Below are 19,074 nucleotides of genomic sequence, written 5' to 3'. Positions count from 1 at the left end.
TATTGATCTAACCGATAGACCTGCAGATATATGTGTGCACTAGCACAGATACTTACATCCATCTTTTGACACAACTACACACACACAAACACACATATACCATACATACATCACTTCAGGGGACATTACATTGACTTACATGCATTTCCTGGAGACTTATCCGAACCTTAACCATAACCAACACATGCCTAACCCTAACCCTAACCCTAACCCTAACCAAGTCTTCACCCTAAAATGAATGATGGTACCTCCATTTTGTCCCCATAAGGGAGGTGAGTCCCCACACGTGACGTGACTGTGTAAACAGATTTAGGTCCCCACAAGTATAGTAATGCTAGACCACACACACACACACACACACACACACACACACACACACACACACACACACACACACACACACACACACACACACACACACACACACACACACACACACACACACACACACACACACACACACACACACACACACACACACACACACACACACACACACACACACACACACACACATACATAAACATACACATTAGCAGACACATTCACTTACTATTATCTGAATCTTTTGTTTTTGTGAGATGTATAGAATGTACATTCAAGAATATACAATATTTATTTGTTTACCAATATGTATGTTGCACTTTGCAGTACATTTTTTATTATGACTACAAAAAAACACTGACGTTAAAGTTAAATAAAAACTCATCAGGGCCAGTCTGCGTAAAGTGGATTGTGAAGTACTGTACATCACCTCCTTATTGCTTTATTAATGTTCAGAATGCCAAATATGGAATCTTTAAAATAGTACATTGTAATAGTAAGTTGTACAAAAAAAGTAAACATAACTAAATACTTTTATAAAATGCCTTATTCAGTCTTTGTTGTTGTGAACCTTTTTACTTTAGTTCTAAACACTTGGTGTTAGGTTGCAGACTAAAACTTTCTGAGTACATAAATATGCAGGACATGGCAGTGTGTGGCAGAGTTCTCGTTAGCCGGTAAAATATGCTGAAGACCGGCAAATTTAAATATCTCCGGTCAAAGTGTCCGGTCAAAATAATTTCTCCTTAGCGCAATACCGCATCAGTTGCGCAACTTGCGCCACTTATATGACAGACAAAAGAGTATGTGACAGACAAGAATAGTCAATTATAATGTCTAACACTTAATATGGAGAAAGAGATGTCCTGTGGAACTGCACTTGTAAAGGTTTTAAATGACGTTCATTTAAACACAGACGGTGGCAGAATATCAGTTTTAGTATTATTAGATCTCAGCGCTGCCTTTGATACTGTTGACCACAACATATTGCTAGACCGTCTAGAAAACTGGGTGGGAGTTTCAGCAACAGCTCTAAATTGGTTTACCTACTTAAAGGACAGAAAAAATGTTGTCTCAATAGGCAACTACACATCAACTTTGACAAATATGTCATGCAGGGTTCCTCAAGGCTCCATCTTAGGACCTTTGCTTTTTAATATTTATATGCTACCTCTGGCTGAAATTATTAAAAAGAGCGATCTAAGCTATCACATATACTGTATGCAGACGACACCCAGATTTATTTTAAAATCACCAGGAGACTATTCTCCGATTAGAACACTGAGCAAGTACATTGAGCACATCACTGACTGGATGACTCAGAACTTTCTCCAACTGAACAAACAAAAAACAGAGATAATTGTTTTTGGAGCAAAGAAGGACCGATTAAAAGTAATCGCAGAGCTTCAGTCGGCAGACTACAAAACCACTAATAAAGCCATAAATCTAGGTGTAGTGATGGACTCAGATCTGAATTTCAACAGCCACATTACAACAGTCATTAGGTCTGCTTATTATCACCTGAAGAATATATCGAGGATTAAAAAACTAATATCACAACAGGACTTAGAAAAGTTTGTCCATGCTTTTATTTTCAGTAGACTCGACTACTGCAATAGTGTATTCACAGGGCTGACAAAAAAATCCATCAGAAAACTGCAGCTGATTCAGAACGCTGCTGAATCACATCAGTCTGGTTCTAAAATCTCTACATTGGCTTCCAGTCGGCCAAATAATTGATTTTAAAGTACTATTGCTAGTTTTTAAATCATTACATGGTTTAGGACCAAAGTATATTGTTGAACTTACGAGCCATCAAGGTGCCTCAGGTCTTCTGGGACGGGTCTGCTATCGGTTCCGAGAGTAACAACAAAACTATAGGTTACTTACGTAACCCCAGTCCTCAGAGTAACATGAAGTGAGATGTCTCACTATGGGATGCGCCTCATCGCGGAGCAAACAGAAGCATCAATCTCATTACGCCAATCCTGATTGGCCGGTGATTCTTGTCGTCAACGTCAGGGGAAATCACCCCCTATAAGTAGCTTGCGCCACGACGCATGCGTCATTCAAAATAAGCACCTCTTCTCGCTTCACCATAGCAAGGAGGGCCGTCTGGTGAGACATCTCACTTCATGTTACTCTGAGGACTGGGGTTACGTAAGTAACCTATAGTTCTCATTCATAACACTCCGTTCGATGTCTCACTATGGGATATTGTAGCTCCCGTATTGCCAGACGAGCTTATCTCGAAGATCACCGATCAACCAGAATTTAACAGGTGGAGTCCCGACTCAACAAGGTGCCCAGCACTGCTCGGGCCACGCTTGGAGCGGAGACGTCCAGTCTGTAAAAGCGGACAAAAGTGAGTGGCGAAGACCAGCTTGCCGCCGCACAGATATCCTGGATGGAAACACCCTTGAACAAAGCCCAGGATGTAGCCATGCCCCGAGTCGAGTGAGCCCGCAGACCCAAAGGTGCTTGCAGATTCTGACTCGTATAGGCCAAAGCAATCGCCTCCACGATCCAGTGGGATAGTCGTTGCTTAGTAACAGGCTTACCCTTGTGAGGTTTAGCCCAGGACACGAAGAGTTGGTCATTAAGACGAAGCTCTTTTGATCTGTCCATATATGTGTGCAAAGCCCGGACTGGACACAATAAATCCTGCTGCTGCTCCCCGGAGGAAACCAGCTGCGGAGGAAATGCCTCAATGTCAATCGGGGTACACGAACCAACCACCTTTGGTGTAAAGGCAGGGTTGGGTTTCAACAACACTCTCGTTTGCCCTGGGGCGAACTGAGTGCATGAGGGATGTACAGACAGTGAATGGATATCACTGACCCGTTTAGCGGATGCCAGGGCCAGTAACAGCACTGTCTTGAGTGACAGATGTTTTATGTCAGCTCCCTCCAGGGGTTCAAATGGGGTCATTTTGAGCCCATTTAAAACCACTGCCAGGTCCCATAAGGGCACCAGCGACCTGGAGACAGGGAGGAGCCTGCAAGCTCCCTTCATAAAGCGGCAAACCAAAGGATGTTGGCTAGCCGTCTTACCCTCAAAGCCCACATGGCATGCAGCAATAGCAGCCAGGTACACCTTGATCGTGGAGAAAGCTCTGTGTTTATCGATCAAGTCCTGTAGAAATGATAAAATCACCCCGACAGGACATTGAAAAGAGATGTGTCCTTCTTGAAGGCACCACTCCTCAAACACCCTCCACTTACAGTCGTAAAGAGACCTGGTGGAGGAAGCTCTCGCACTCTGAATAGTGTTTATCACCTTCTGAGGGAGTCCCACTGTATTCAGATTGTACCACTCACGGGTCAGGCCCATAGTGCCCCGTGCTCTGGGCGTGGGTGAAGGATCGCCCTCCCCGCCTGAGACAATCTGTCCCTGCGTGGTGGGGGCTGCCACGGCTGCCCGCACAACAGCTGATATATCCCCGCCAGCCCGTATTGCGGGCTAGGGTGGAAACATCAGAGTAAGTGTGTGGCGTTGCTCTTTCACTCTGGCCGGAGTTAAGGGGAACAGAACCAGGGGTGGGAACGTGTACAGAGGACCCGGAGGTCAATCGTGTACGAGTGCGTCCCCGCCTAACAGTGCGTTTAAATCGTGCATTAAAGAGAACAGCTGTCATTGAACATTTTCTCCCCTTGCGAACAGATTTAACGCGGCTCCGCCGTAATGCACCCACAGCGGACTCACGATCCTTGGATGAGGAGTCCAGTCTGCATAGAGTGGTGCACCTTTTGACAGTAATTCTGTCCCTAGGTGCATAACACCCGGTACTCGTGTCGTTCTCAGAGAGAGGAGACGTCTGCCGCTCCAAGGGATCAGTTTGTGTGCCAGTGTGTGTGACTGGAGACAACGCAAACTCCCCTGGTGGTTCACCCACGATATCGTGTTGTCTATCCTCACGGGGACATGAAGTCCTCTGAGAGAAGGCAGGAAGCATTTTTGGGTGGGGAACACCGCTAAAAGCTCCGGGTAATTTACGCGTGCCCGCTGGAAGTCTCTGTTCTAGAGACCTCTCACCGGGCGACCTTCGTAAGTCCCCTGTCAGCCCGTCTGACCTGCGTCCGTGGTGACCACCTTCCGTGAAAGGACTGCACCCGTAGGCGCGTCCCGCACTGGAAAAGTCGGGTGTAGTGCCACTACGCATTTCATAATCACCAAAACTCTCCGTAAGCCGTGGCGTTCGGGGTTTAGTTTTATTATGAGACCCATGTTGAGCGGGTGCTTTACGAGGACATTCTCCTCCGTAATCTGACTCCGCTCGGTGGGCTTTATAGATAAAACCCTTCTTTCTGGGAGAGAGAGAACTCTTCTCTCCAGAATGTGGGTTGACTCTCACTGGGTTTGTGAAAACAGATACATTATAACTGTTTTGAGAAGCCCAGGCAGACATCGTGAGTATCTCCTGCTGTATGCTCCTTAGAGCCAGCTGGGATGTCACTCTTATGGCTCCGACCGGCACTGCGCATGTGCGTGACGGAGGTGCCTTTTCAGCTCCAGCCGGTACTGCGCATGTGTGTGCCGGTGGTGCCCTCACGGCTCCAGTCGGCACTGCGCCTGCGCGTGCCGGTGGTGCCCTTAAAGCCCTGGCCGGCACTGCGCATGTGTGTGGCGGTGGCTTCACGGACCCGTCAATAATCCGTCCTTTGAGAGATGCCGTAGCTGCTCTTGAAAGGGGAAGGATTGACGGGCCGTTCTTTACAGCTCTAGCCGGCACTGCGTACGCACGTGGCGGTAGTGCCCTTAAAGCCCCAACCGGCACTGCGCACGCGCGTGGCGGTGGTGCCTTCACAGACCCGTTTATTATCCGCCTTTTGAGAGAGGCCGTAGCTGCTCTCAGAAGGGGATTTATGGTTAACAGACTGTTTATTGTCTTTCTTTTCATTTTTTTAGGCTGCGCCCTTGGCCGGAGCCTGGATGCGTCAGCGGAAAATGGTTTATTCAGACAATAACGATGTGACATGTGTCTTGTGCGGACTTGAGGATGGCGTTGAGGCATCTCTCGAGGCGGTGGGGACACATTTAGAGCCGGGGAAGGAACTTCCAGCTCCGTCACGGAGGGGAGAAGGAGGGGCTGTCAGGCCGCTCGCTTCTTCTTCCTCGCCTGCTGGCCGAAATTCTGGGTCGGCTGTGCCTGGGCTACAGCCGGAGCCGGAGATTTTCTAGACCAACTCGCCCTCGTCTCCTGCCTGGGCTGGGGACTCGGGGCGGGCTGCGCCCTCTGCTGTCCCGGTACTTTGAACCCAGCAGAGCGCGGTGCAGCGTGGGCGAAGGGCCGCCGTTGCAAAGGCCGCGGCTGGACCCTTCGAGGGAGACAAAGGTGGAGAGCCTCGTCTTCCTTCTTTTTCGACTCGCACTTTCTTTGCATGGAAGCGAGAGCGGAGCCGAAAATCCCCTCGGGAACGATGGGCATGTCTAGCACATCTTCCTTTTCCCGGTCTGGGAGGTTGGTGAGGTTGAGCCATCTAGCTCTTTCCTGCACCACCATGATCCCCATTGCCTTGCCCGTGGCCTGGACGGCGCAGCGTTGGACACGGAGACAAATGTCTGTGACCGCGGCTATCTCGTCCAGAGTGGCCAGTCCAGGATTGCTCGACATATCCTCACAGAGCTCCGCTTGGTATGCGGTTAGCATCGAGGAAACGTTCAGAGCCCTGGTGGACAACGCTGCGGCTCTGTAGGCCCGTTCCGTCATGGTAGACTGGAATCGGTCCGTTTTTGCTGGCAGCGTGGGGTTCCTGCTTGGCGGCTGGCCCATCCTCGGTAGGAGGTGGGCTGCCACCAGCGGTTCCATAGGTGGTATGTGGAGCAGGCCAAGCCTCTCCATACCGTCACAGTCAAGGGAGGAGGCACCCTGGATTGGGGCCTTGTTGCTAAAGGGCCGGTCTCTCCACGAGACCGACACCTCATCCAACATCTCCGGGAAGACCGGGAGGAGTTGCCTCTTTGCCCTCGTTGTTTGGGAAAAAAGTTTTCCCTCGTAACGGGACCTGGAGGTCTCCTTGGCCACTTCGGGCCATGGGATGTCTAGTTTGGCCACAGCGCGCTGACACACGGCTTGTAGGTCCATACTGAGACAGGGCGAAGCTGGTGTGCTGTCGCCCGGGGGAGCAGCCATCGCTCCTGGCTTTGCAGCCTGAGTCGATGACATGAAGATGTCGTCTTCTTGCTCATCCGAGTCAGACAGGAGGAACTCAGAGGTGTACTCTTCGTCCTCCATGCAGTCTAACTCCAGGACATCTTCCGCGGGTGAAACCGTGGTGAGGTCCAGTCGGGAGCCCCAGCTTGGTATAGCGTGGGGCCCCGTTCCCGCGTTTCTTGCCGCCACCGGATCTCGGCCTGATATGGCGCAGGATTCCGGTTCTGCGGGTGCCGCTGTCGGTGAGCCCCAGACCGCAGTGAGGGGCTCCATCTCTGCGGCAGACGTCCCCGTGTCTTGATTGCCGTTCGGCGGATCAGTGGACATGAGGGGGTCCCGTCCCGACAGGTTAACTTGTTGCGCCAACCTTCGCTGGAGGCTCTTCACGGTGAGGCGGGCACAATGTCCGCACGAGCCGGGGTTGTCGATGGCCTCCTGGGCGTGTTCCAGCCCGAGGCAGGACGAACAGATCTGGTGTGAGTCTGTGCCTGACACTTTCAACCTGCAACCGCAGCGCCGAGCCTCCGAGATCCTGACTCCTCTGGTGTGAGGGGGAGAGGCATCCATCTCGTTCGCCGTGAGGCGTGGAGAGGGTCCGCTCATGACAGGTACGTTCGAGAAAAAAATGTTTACCGATCTGTCTTTAATCCGGGGGGAAAAAAGGACAGCGTGGGTCTTTTTCTCTCAAGGATATTACCTGGTATGGTAATATTCCTGTAATCCTTTTCTCCTCCGTGGAAGAGAGAAGAATAAAAAAAAAAAAGTGTCCTTGCTACCGTGGTGTCGGTAGTGAGGGAAAAAACACAAGTTAGCAACTGGTGTGTTGCTAACTTGAAGTCAAAACCTTACCTTACTCCAGAGGAAGAACGGCGAGGTTGACTATAATATTCTTCTGTGAGAGAATCGGGTAGCCGGCTAACGCCCGTCGACCGAAAATTTGTTGGGTTCAGTCTGTGGACTGTTAAGCTAGCCCGGCTACCGTTCAAGATGTGCTCTGAAGCGAGAAGAGGTGTTTGAATGACGCATGCGTCATTCAAACACCTGATTTCCCCTGACGTTGACGTCAAGAATCACCGGCCAATCAGGATTGGCGTAATGAGATTGATGCTTCTGTTTGCTCCGCGATGAGGCGCATCCCATAGTGAGACATCGAACGGAGTGTTATGAATGAGAACATGGAGAGGCAGCATTTAGCTGTTATGCCCCGACACTCTGGAACAAACTACCCAAATCATGCACGTCCGCAGAAACGCTTACTATTTTTAAATCGATACTAAAAACATATCTCTTTTGCCGCTGCTTTTAATTGAGATGATCATATTCGAACTACAGTATGCCTTTTAAACGTATTGTATACCTGTGGTGTTTATTTTAATTATTTTATTATCTTTGCTTTGTAATGCCTGTTGTAAAATGCCATTATATAAAGTGTTTTTACTGTATTTATTCCTAAAAAGTATTTTAATTTGTTTTGTAAAGCACTACAAGTAGCTATACAGGGGCTGTGACATTAACAAATCAATGAATATAAATTACCCTTAATTGAAATGGCACGTAGCCGCTCAAGCTTTCACATTGTAGTAATATTTCATCAGTTCCCTAAAAAGGAAAAATCACCTATGTAGCTACTATATTTTCTATCCCCTTGTTGCTTTGGTTAAATATATATATTTGTTTTATTGCCTCTGATTTTAAAATTCAATAATTCCTTTTGGCTTTTTTTTTATGAGCAAACATTGTCAATACCAAGGTTTTTGCAGCCAAAGAACAGTGTGTAGAGATTCAGGTCAACGTGTACAACGTGTACTAATATGACCACAGACCTCTTTCTTTGTCGTTCCCTTGGAGCACTCGTTTTGACACTGTCAAAGCAAAGGTCAAGATTCCACGTGTAGTCAAGCATTCACCTTCGCCACTTGGCTGAGGTCAGGCAAGATTAATTCTTTGTGTCATCTCTCTATGTGCAAGGTCCATATGTCCCTACAATAGAGCTAAGCAAACACAGAAGAAAAGTGTGTGCCTGAAAATGTTTGTTTGTGTGTGTGTGTGTGTGTGTGTGTGTGTGTGTGTGTGTGTGTGTGTGTGTTTTTAAAAGACATTGGTGCAAACGTTTTAACAGGGCGACTCTGTTTGAATTAGATGTTCTAACCCCCCACTTGCTAAATGGATTTCTGAAGTGGCTGTAGTTGGAGGCTTTCAATCGGATGCAACCTTGAGTCCCTTTTTATTTGAGCTCTGTAGGATTTAAGTGCTGGTATAACATGAGCATGCTCCTCATTTTTTTAAATTGAAAAATCTCCAAAGGCTCTCCCCATTGTGGAGGCAATTAATGGAATGCTGGCAGCGAGGTTCAGGTGCTTAAAAGTTGTATTTTTCTCTCTCTATCGCTCCCTTTTTAATGACTAATAAAGGATAATCATCGTGGAAAAAAAACATCATAATGCTGTAGGCTTCCTCTTTATGCACAATGATGTATAATGCATGCTTTGAAATGAAACGACAGCGGCCTTCGAACCATTCCATCTCCAAACCTTAGTGTATTTGCTTTGCATGCCACAGTGAGTCTTTTGCATAGTGAGTGTTCCCATTAACAATACTTGCCTATTAATTCGATCTTTACATTTTTAAAGTTTGTCCATCAGGCCGCCCAACAATGGGTCCCCCAGTTGCTTTTTGGTAGAAGTGATTAGAAAGTTGGCTAATTGCCTCTCTGAAGAGTTGGGCTGCCTTTGCCAGATTTAAAACTCAAAAACAGATTAATAAACAAATTATTTATCAATAAAATCTTTTCTTTACTTGGTTTGGAGATTCTTTCCCTGTTGGATCAAGAAACTCTTTAGGTTTTTATGGTTTTATACCTAGAATGATATAATAAACCCAGCCGTACAGAATGAGCAAACCTTGTGTTAAAACATGTGGTAGTTGCTTGTAAAAAAGTTTTTAATAAGGAAGAATAGAAATTTGAATAAATAATGCATACAATGTTATAGTCTATTAAAGATGTCAGTGATTAATCCAGCATGTGGCACTGGGCGGTTCATTTATTTAGACAGGTTCAGCTTTTCTCAGGCCTCCTAAGCCCCTCCGGTCCTGCCTGATAATGGACTGAATACCAAACTTGCTTATTCTAGTGTTCAGTTGCACATTTTTCTTACAATCTTGGAACACTTCCAAAAGCGTTTGTTTTTTCTTGTGCCCTCAATCTCTTTATCTTTGACTGCGCTTTGACAATGCACGGAAGCATACAAGCGCATCTCGGTAAACACGAGTGATGTGGTTCCAGAGTTTAAAAGCTTCTCATCACTCTGGCAGACACAACTTGCGGCTGTTTGTGTGACGGAAAGGAAAACTTGTTTAGAATCTGACAGCACTGCATATGTGTGCAAGAAAAACGGTGTGTTTTTGTTGCTTTTGGCAAGTTATTCATTTGTGTTTTTTTTTCCCTCTCTGTGTGGTTATCTTTTGAGTCGGTCGGTTTGGAGATGATGTCCACCTTCGGGGATGCGCATAGCATGCATTTCTGAGTATTTTCACCTGAGGCGGCACTTGTTAGAGTCTGTGGATAAATGTATATACATTATTTATACAAATGCAGGGCAAGTGAAAGCAGGTTTAACACATTTACAGACAGGAGGCCAGGCACTGCAAGCCAAGCTCCAAGTGAGGATTGCAACCCTGCACCGGGGATGGAGCTGGCCTCTTGCCAGGCTGTGACCAGCATTCTTAATGCTGCACAAGAACATTATCATCAACTCCTCAGCAATCGCATAATCCCTCGTAAAATTTGCATCAGGAAGAAAAAAAAAACCTTTGAAACACAATAGATTTTCAAAAGTTTGGTTATTAAAAGACACATTTAAACCAGTGGGCTATGATTGTTGGGGTTTGGTTTTGGTAGTCTGAAATCCTGAAAATGTTAAAAGCTGATGTATGTATTGGATATACAGAAACAATGTAAATTCATGAGAAACACTTTTTTTTAAATGATTATTTCTGAAGAGCAGGGCAAATTGTATACATGTATTTATTGGGTAATGCAAACAATCTGAACCATTAGACTGATGGCAACATAGATAAATGCAGGCTGAATCCTTCAAAGGTATATGGTTACTGTATGTTGTATTTTGACATCTGAACAATTAGGCTACATTTTATCTGTTATTTTTCTTTCTTGTATTTTATACAAGAAAGACAAATAAATATGAGCAACTGATTATGATGTATCTTTCCCAAAAACTGTACCTTAAAAAAGTGAAGGTCTTACGGCCCCTACACACGGCGGCGTGCGTTGTCGCTTGCCAGTGGGCATGTCTGAAGCTAGACCAACAACCAATCACCTGAATCTCCCGCCCCGGACACACAAGCAACGGTTTGATTGGCTAGAGCTTCTACTGGCATATGATTCGAGGCTTCCGTCGAAGCGTCAAAAGTAGAGCATTGCTCTACTTTTGCAGCGAGCACTGCGAGAAAAGCTACGCTTTGCTCCGACAATGCAGTTCGGCGAGGCGTGACGTCACCCCATTCAAAGTGAATGGGCAGAAGCGTTGAAGCGGCAACACACGCCGCCGTGTGTAGGGGCCGTTAAGATCATTCAATAAAATCGAGCTAAAAATCACTCTGTAATAGCAGAAGTATGTTTTAATAAATAATAAAGATCTAATTATTATTAACACCAACATATGTGCCCGTTGTGGGAGGGAGTCAAAGGTTGGCATTGCACAGTTTTTTTTAAGTTGTATTGCTTTTGTTATTAAATCATTTCCGGTAATAGACCTAAAGTCTTCAATTGCATTACTGATTAATGTATGAAACATTAAATAATGGGTTGATTTTAAAATTGTATATAGATTTGGGGGAAATATCTTACTATTGCATTAATTCATGATTTGAAAAGACGTTTAATTAGTTAAATCTTCTAAGTGAGGCTGTTTGATAGCAAGCTTTAAATTAAATGATCGGATGCAAGCAGTCTTATCCTATACTGAAACACTGGAACGTAAAGCAAGTGTAAAATAAGTTTAGGCGTATTTTAGTGTCTTTCAACAAATTACACATTTCATGTGACCAAATAAAAATAAATAAAAGTGCTTTATTAACACCCAAAAAGACCTATTAGTTACAGATACTCCATGCTGTAATTTAACTTCATACAGATAAACTGTTAAATGTACCTGCCTTTTCCTAAAAATCTACCAGTGAATTGTATGACTTTGTTATTATGTTGTAAATAAATATATTTTATTTATGTCACTTGAATCCCTGTTTCCTATCAAGGAGCCTGGTTCCTCAGAGGGGGATGCCCTGCCGGCTGGTTGTAGTCTTCATGTTCCCATGGAGCTGGAGTTGACCGCCTCCTGTTTCCCCCGAAGTCCTGCGACTCAGAAAAGCTATGGCCTCGTCCACATGGACTGACCTGGCTGGTGACTGTGATTGAAGTTTCATTTTTTTGTATCAAAGCTGGTGAATTGTTTTCCTTGTATTATAGCTATTTTCTCACTTATGATCCCTGTAGAGATGCAGCCCATCTGTGTTTTTATCAGTGCATACTGTACCTTTGTACTGTTTGTAACTATATTCAGTTTTCTAGGGCTTTTTTTGCTTTAAACATTGTTCTTTTTTTAAGATGCGCTGCATAATAATGTGAGCTAAAGGCCTCAATTATAACTTTAATCTAAAATGCGTCAATTAAAAGTTTATTGTTTTTTGCATTTCTTATGCTTGTATTACTTGTTAGAGTGTTACTGTATATCGTCCAGTAAAGTGTGCAGTAGAACTGCATTCAGATACATAAACTGAGTAATGGGCCCTATTTGTGACCAGTCAGTGTGAGATGTCAGTCAGATTGAGTCTTTATGATATGCCATTCCTTTTTCTCTCCCCTGCTTTCCTGTCACTCTACTCACAAACTATTAAATGAAGTGGCATGAAAAAATTACAACAATAGGCGCTTTCAGACCAAACACTTTGCCGTACTTAGTTCCCAGTACTTAGTTCATCAGAACTCTTTAGTTCTGATGAACTAAAGAGCAGATCGCATTAACACGAGTCCCCGAGGAAGGATTAGGCAAATGAAGCCGCTGACGTCACTTCTTCTTCTGCTTTGGGTTTACTGGCAGGCCGCAAACAACTTCACGGCGTGTACTGCCACCCGAAGTCCCCGGGCCGGAAGACCCTTCCGAGTAAATCGCCAGAACGCCGACACCTCCTCATCACTCCACCGCTCCCATGTTTTTTTTTGTGTTGCCATACGTTAGTTTCTCTCCGTTGGTGCGCTGGGCTAATGCTAATGCTAATAATGCTAATGCCAGCAAAATACAATGGCGGCTTCACAAAACTTTTCCGAGTTTTACGTGGTATGATTTGCAATTCGCCCAGCCAATCAGAAATGGGAAACTTTTTCTTCCATGAAAGTCCCCGCTCTCTATCAGGGTCAGGGACTAAAAAGGGGGTGAAAAGGTTCTCATGAACTAAGTTCTAGTTCCGGATTTTTTTGGTGTGAAAGCAAAATTTCAAGAACTATCGGAACTATACTGGGAAAAGTACTCTGGTGTGAAAGTGTCTAATATTAAAGTAAAACAACTCATCCTATTTCCGATCTGATCTTATTCCTAAGTTATTCAAAGCGAGTAGCTATTAATTTTTCCCACAAAAAACATATACAGCAAAAATGGACAGCATTTGGCGCTTTCACACCAAGTACTTTTCCCAGGAATAGTTCCCGGAACTTTTCCCCGGAACTTTTATTTCCCCGGAACTATCTAGTAAATCGCGTTCACACCGGAATAAGTCCCTGAGGGAGGATAACGCAAATGAAGCCGCTGACGTCACTTCTTCTGCTTTGGGTTTACTGGCAGGCCGCAAACAACTTCACGGCGTATACTGCCACCAGAGTCCGGGACTTTGGGTGGCAGTAAATCGCCACCCGAAGCCCCGGGTAAATCGGCAGAAGCACCAACACCTCCTCATCACTCCACCGATCCCAGGTTTTATTTTGTGTTGCCATAAGTTAGTCTCCGTTGGTGCGCTTGGCTAATGCTAATGCGAGGAAATAAAATGGCGGCTTCACAAAAACCTTTCAGAGTTTTACGGGGCATGGTTTGCAATTCGCCCAGCCAATCAGAAATTGGAACCTTTTTCTCCCCAGGAAAGTCACTGCTCTTTAGCAGGGACTAAAAAAAGGTTCCTGCAGAAAGCCAGAATCTGGAGTTGTAAGCATAACAATTATTTATTTAAATATGAGTGAAAATTAAATTAGTCTAAGAGAGACACTCCCAATGACAGGGTCCATAATAGGGGCAGTCAGAATATCAGCATGGGGGGCACAAGTCATAGAAAAGCAGAAGGGAAATGGCATTTTGATCCATTGTTAATCCATGTGTTGGAATACGTGCATGTGAATGCTAATACATACATGAATATATTCCTTGTTTAAGCATGTCTCTAAAGAGTTAATCTTAAATTACAGACTGGTATGTTGTAAGGCAAACTTTAACATAGATACCTTCTGACAAAATGCGTATATTTTTTTACTTTTACTAAATTTGATTTAGAAAAAGCCTGCTGTTGCGAATGGAGCGTTGACCAAATTAATGTGCATGTCTTATTGCCTGCATGTGGTGTAGAGCTCACCTGTATGTATGTATGTATGTATGTATGTATGTATGTATGTATGTATGTATGTATGTATGTATGTATGTATGTATGTATGTATGTATGTATGTATGTATGTATGTATGTATGTAAAGCACATTTAAAGCAGCTGCAGAACCTCAACACAGGTTTTGAGAAAGTTGTTGATGAAAAGATTGTCTGATGTGGGTGTCAGAAAATAGATCAAGAGCATCAATTGCTTAATAACATGGGATTTTAAGTACATTTTCTGTACAATAAACATGCCAAAAAAAGAAAGACTTCAGATTGTTCTACGGCCTAATTGATAAGATGTTGACAGGTAAACAAATAACCATAAGTCTTTGTGGGAGGCAAGCATTGGGACATTTTGAAAAAACAGTAACAACAACGGTACATGTGAAAAGTTCCACATGAAAATACTTTAGGGTGCCACTTTTTAAGAAAAGAAAGCCATTTCCGACACAGTACTAGAAGTCACAGCTCCAAGGAGGAAAGATGCCGTCTTTGGTATAAGAGCAAACCGGAAAAAACATTGATGCTGATTGAGGAAAAAAACTTCCAACATCTTTCACACCTACGGTCTTGAATGCAATATCCTTTTCCATGTTTTTGACTCTCATTAACATTTAAAGGACAACAAAAAAGATGGTGATTTCTTTAGTTTTTTAAAGCCCACTATTTAGCTCCAGACCTGCATCTCTGAACTAAATATGGAAACAAAATGAGAACATGCTACAGAAAACAAATTTATTCTGGCATGGACACCTCACGCCATGTAACACAAAGATGGAAACCCAGACACGCAATAAATTATCTTCATTATTAAGCGTAACCAGTGACATACTGTACATCAAAAAGGTAAAAGCACTGTAAATAAAAAAGGAGAGGAAATCTACAAAAAAGGTTGTAAGTGAAACAAAACCCTTATACAGCAATGCTTAAAAAAACAAAAGTTGAAATGCCAGCAGACACAGATAGAAATTAATATCTTAAGTGTGATTCCTTCTTGATTTTAGTGTCTCACGACATAATTTAAGTACTGCTCAAAACAAATAACAAATAAACACTGTACACACACCAAAGAAAGCGAACCAGAGGATATTTTTTTCATTTTGTTGATTTCATTTTTTAGGAAATCATTGCTTTGCAATTTATGCTTCATCACAGTTCTCTCCCATATGACCACATGAATGTAAACACCTGTTGAATTATTATTTTTTTAATGTTTACATTAATACTTTATATACATATTTGTACATATTTTCATTCACATCTGCACGGTTAGCTAGCATGGTAATGAAATAAGGCAAGACTCACATAACTGTGACATCACAATTTTTTCCCCCATTATAATACTGATTATTAAGGTTTTTGTAATTTCCTCCTTCTGTTTTGCAGCAGGCTTTGGTCTTTCCGGACAAAGGCAGGGTCGATCCTTCTCCGTCTCAAGAATCACACTTTGTTTTGTTCCAGTTGTAATGAAATACTCAAAAGAGAGGGTGTTTTTTGCAGGAAAAAGGGGCTATAAATACACTTGTTTCAGCTTACATCACTAATTGAATTTATTTAACACTGGTCTTTCTGAGGTACATAGTTTAAGATGATTCAGGGAGGTGGAATAAGAAACGGGTACGACAATATGACCATGAGGAGCAAATGACTTCCATTACAAGAGAAAGAAAACTCATATTTTTTCTTATTATTGGCCTATCTATCATTTTGTTCAATAAAGACTGTTTCTTTTTTAGACTTTTTTTTTCTTTCAGTTCTTCCCTCTCCCTATCAAGCTGCCATGGCAGGCATCTTTTATGAGTTTGAAAAACAGATGTGACAGTAAGTTAGAGTCTTTGGCCTGGTTGACTGGCTGTCCGTTCGTCTTTACAGTACCAACAACAGCTAACAGCTGGTTTCAGTGAGAGAGCATCTGTAGGATCATCGACCAAAAAAGCCACCGTTCTAGTCACAAAGCTGCTGAAGATCGGTGGTGTTTCTCAGGTTCCTGTCGTAGCACCAGTGCCAAAACATTTAAGGGTTGTTCATTCTTAAGTTTCAACCTGCCAGTTTTGAAATGGTGTGCTCGTGCAGACAAAAGGATCCCATCTTGAGCCATGTTTGTTTCAAGTGTTTTTCTCTTCTTACTTTTAATATTGTCTTTGTAGTCGAGGAGAAGAGGCTCTTCTTTCATACTTTTTTTAATAGAATAAATTGATCCATATACTGTTAGTGTGTACACATTATTTGTCTCTGTGAATGAGTGTTTGTCCAGATCTGTACTCCAAGTTGTAACTTGATAATCTAAATGAGCTTTATATAAACAAGAGTTGCTATGAGTCTCTGCTCTCCATCCTCCAGGTCATCACAACTTTGAGATGGAGGTTCAGTTATTTGGAGTTTGTGTGCAGCAGCAGAACTCAAGATGTTTGCACAGCTGCATTATGGGTAGTGCAGTCCTCTCCTAAGCTCTCTTGGCATGAAGCATTTCAATGAGCAGGTTGTTGCAGGGCACGTCCCCGTTCAGGTGTTTGTAGTAAAGGTATTCTTCGGCCTGCAGGCTGATGGCTCGGATCTCTGGCAGCCGGAGGAGCAGCTGGCCAAACTTGTCTGTTTGTTGCGGATAGTTACACATGACGTAGTCCAGCAGCGCTGCGTTGACCTGCTCCTGGACACTCTCCACGAGGTGAAAGTTCTCCAGGTTCTTGACATCTATCAAAAGAACGAGAAAATGGTTCGATTGGATGACACTTTATCAATCTGTGGGTGCTGTTTGATTATAAGAAGAAAGCAATAACACATAATAATGAAGCCTTAACATAATGGCAAATAATTACAAATTCCAAAAGTGTCACACAGCAGCTGAATGAATTGAAGGCATAATGTGCCCACAGTACAGTACTATCAGTATGGTTAGAGCATGAGCACATCTAGTCCTACAGTATATTAAGGCCAAGTGTTCCTGCTCACTTTTAATGTCTCAAATTAACTCAGATTTTTTTATGGCAGGATCTATAACTCAAATGTTACCACCGTATCCTCAAGGAAACAAATGAATGATCCATGATGCGCTATAAATATGATGTATTATTATTATTATTATTATTATTATTATTATTATCATGGTTCATATTTAAAAGACAAAAAGGTTCCAATCTTTGTCACTTCACTTATTTTTTGTATAACTCTAAAGAGGACTTTATCATGCACTGCATGACGAAGTACCCCTTCTCTTTTATTATTCTCTGAATCGTCTCTTGAGACGACGATGTGGAGGGAACCAGGTAAAGGCAAACCTCATCCCAAGAGATTCATTCCCTAGGAGTCAATGAATTATGTAGGGCACAGTTACAGTCATATTAGCACCAGAGCTGCTCCTTAACCTAACGCCTTAACCATCCTTTTATATCATAACAAAACAGAATGCGTTTTAATTATTTGTGGAAAAATAATAAGCATTGATCTTAAAAACAGTAATCACTTAAACTGCAGGTTACATTTAGAGCCCATACATTCATATTGGTGGGAAGTCCTTTTTTCACTATTAATTCCACGTGCAAAATACATTTTGCATCTTTCCAAAATCCTACCCTTACGCGTAGCTATAAGCACTTTTCCTTGACAATAATAAGCTCACTTGGGGTTTGAGCAGATTATTGCAAGACAAGAGCAAAATGTGCTAAATGGATAATGGTGGGCCTGAGCGCTGCGTGTACTTGTCATGATTATGAAGTGCAGGGCGGCAGAATATCTAATCAGATAGCAGCTCAGTTTGAGTGTGTGTGATCTTTTATTAATCTGCTTGACCCCAGGTTGAGTGTGCTCACAGTGAGCTAATGTAGAAAGACAGAGTCTGTGTGTTTAGTTGACACCTCTGGACCAACACTGCCGCACACTAAAATACACCATCTTTCACGCCAAATCTCTGCCTTTCTCTCACAGAAGCTCAAACACGAATCCATTGAAATACACATACTATTTCTCACACAGTACCCCCTTCCCACACTCACACATACCCCACCCACCCACCCAGAGCATTAGGAGGGAGGAGGGGGAGATAAATCAGCAGCTAATGAGGTCTAGAGAATGAGAAGCAGATCCTTCAAGGCACTTCCATCTATGATGCACTCTTCCATGCTATTACAATCTGTATGTGTGTGTGTCTGTGCGTGCTTGTGTTGCCTGTGTATGTGTGAGGTGGTGTGTAGCGTGTGCATGCTCACCCTGACCTCTGGGTGACACGGCGGGGGGCTAAATAAGGCCAAGAGGAGAGCAGGAAAGGGGGGAGGGGGCACGGCTTGTGACAAAAGAGGCACCAAACAAACATGACATGTGCTTTTCCTGCTGCTAGTCAGCTGTCTGACCCCCTATCAGACTCCTGAACCGGCTTTCAAACCAGCGACACCTCTGAGAAGCATCGATATAGCCTTTCATAAGCTAACCACTGTGGGCTTTAGGCTTTGACACCAAGACAGCCTACGCAGGTCAACAAGAAAAACAACAGACTTGTTTTTATCAAAGCAAAGCAATGGAATAAAAAGGAGTTGCTGAGAATGGTGCTCAAAGAGTCCACAACCATCAGCTGCACTTCCTCGCACCTCCAATTTTTCAATTTGTTATATTTTATGCATTACACTATCTAGTGAGCTATATTTCCTGTCAATTGTATTTTCTAAATGCCGTTTCAGTGCTTTCTCCACACTACACAGAATAACATTCTGGTCGGGAAAAACTGAAAGTCTCTCTAAAAGTCAATTTAGTCTAAACTGAAATCAATAGAACATACCCCAATATGTGTACCTGTTTGATTTTTGCAAGGTTGTTTTAACCCAAAATACGAAAAAAATTACAAAAGACAACTCCACAGTTAGGCTCAAGCCAGATGCTGACTAATATAGGACTTTATGAAATACCATATATGTTGGTTGGCAGAATACATTAAAAGGATGAAATTCAGAACGAACATGTCATGC

The 19,074-nt window shown here is 43.5% G+C and overlaps 2 protein-coding genes across 3 annotated transcripts in view; one reads left to right on the top strand and one right to left on the bottom strand.

Moving 5' to 3' along the window:
- LOC117445751 (adhesion G protein-coupled receptor D2) overlaps positions 1 to 12,736 on the top strand; it is a 95,747-nt gene extending 83,011 nt beyond the window's left edge. The window contains exon 25 of one of the 2 annotated variants that reach the window (XM_034081593.2): positions 11,753 to 12,736. In XM_034081593.2, coding sequence (XP_033937484.1) covers positions 11,753 to 11,890 — 138 coding nt within the window. In that variant the 3' untranslated portion in view covers positions 11,891 to 12,736. The remainder of the gene's footprint in view (positions 1 to 11,752) is intronic. The other variant, XM_034081594.2, reaches the window with a different exon arrangement.
- A 2,107-nt stretch (positions 12,737 to 14,843) lies between these two features.
- The window catches only part of nr5a2 (nuclear receptor subfamily 5, group A, member 2), a 66,257-nt gene continuing 62,026 nt past the window's right edge, over positions 14,844 to 19,074 (bottom strand). The window contains 1 exon segment of the mRNA XM_034081837.2: positions 14,844 to 16,813. Within this exon segment, the coding sequence (XP_033937728.1) occupies positions 16,566 to 16,813 (248 nt within the window). The 3' untranslated portion in view covers positions 14,844 to 16,565.

Source organism: Pseudochaenichthys georgianus, chromosome 4, assembly GCF_902827115.2.
Source record: "Pseudochaenichthys georgianus chromosome 4, fPseGeo1.2, whole genome shotgun sequence".
Classification (NCBI taxonomy): Eukaryota; Metazoa; Chordata; class Actinopteri; order Perciformes; family Channichthyidae; genus Pseudochaenichthys; species Pseudochaenichthys georgianus.
This window is presented reverse-complemented; position numbering and strand designations above follow the sequence as displayed.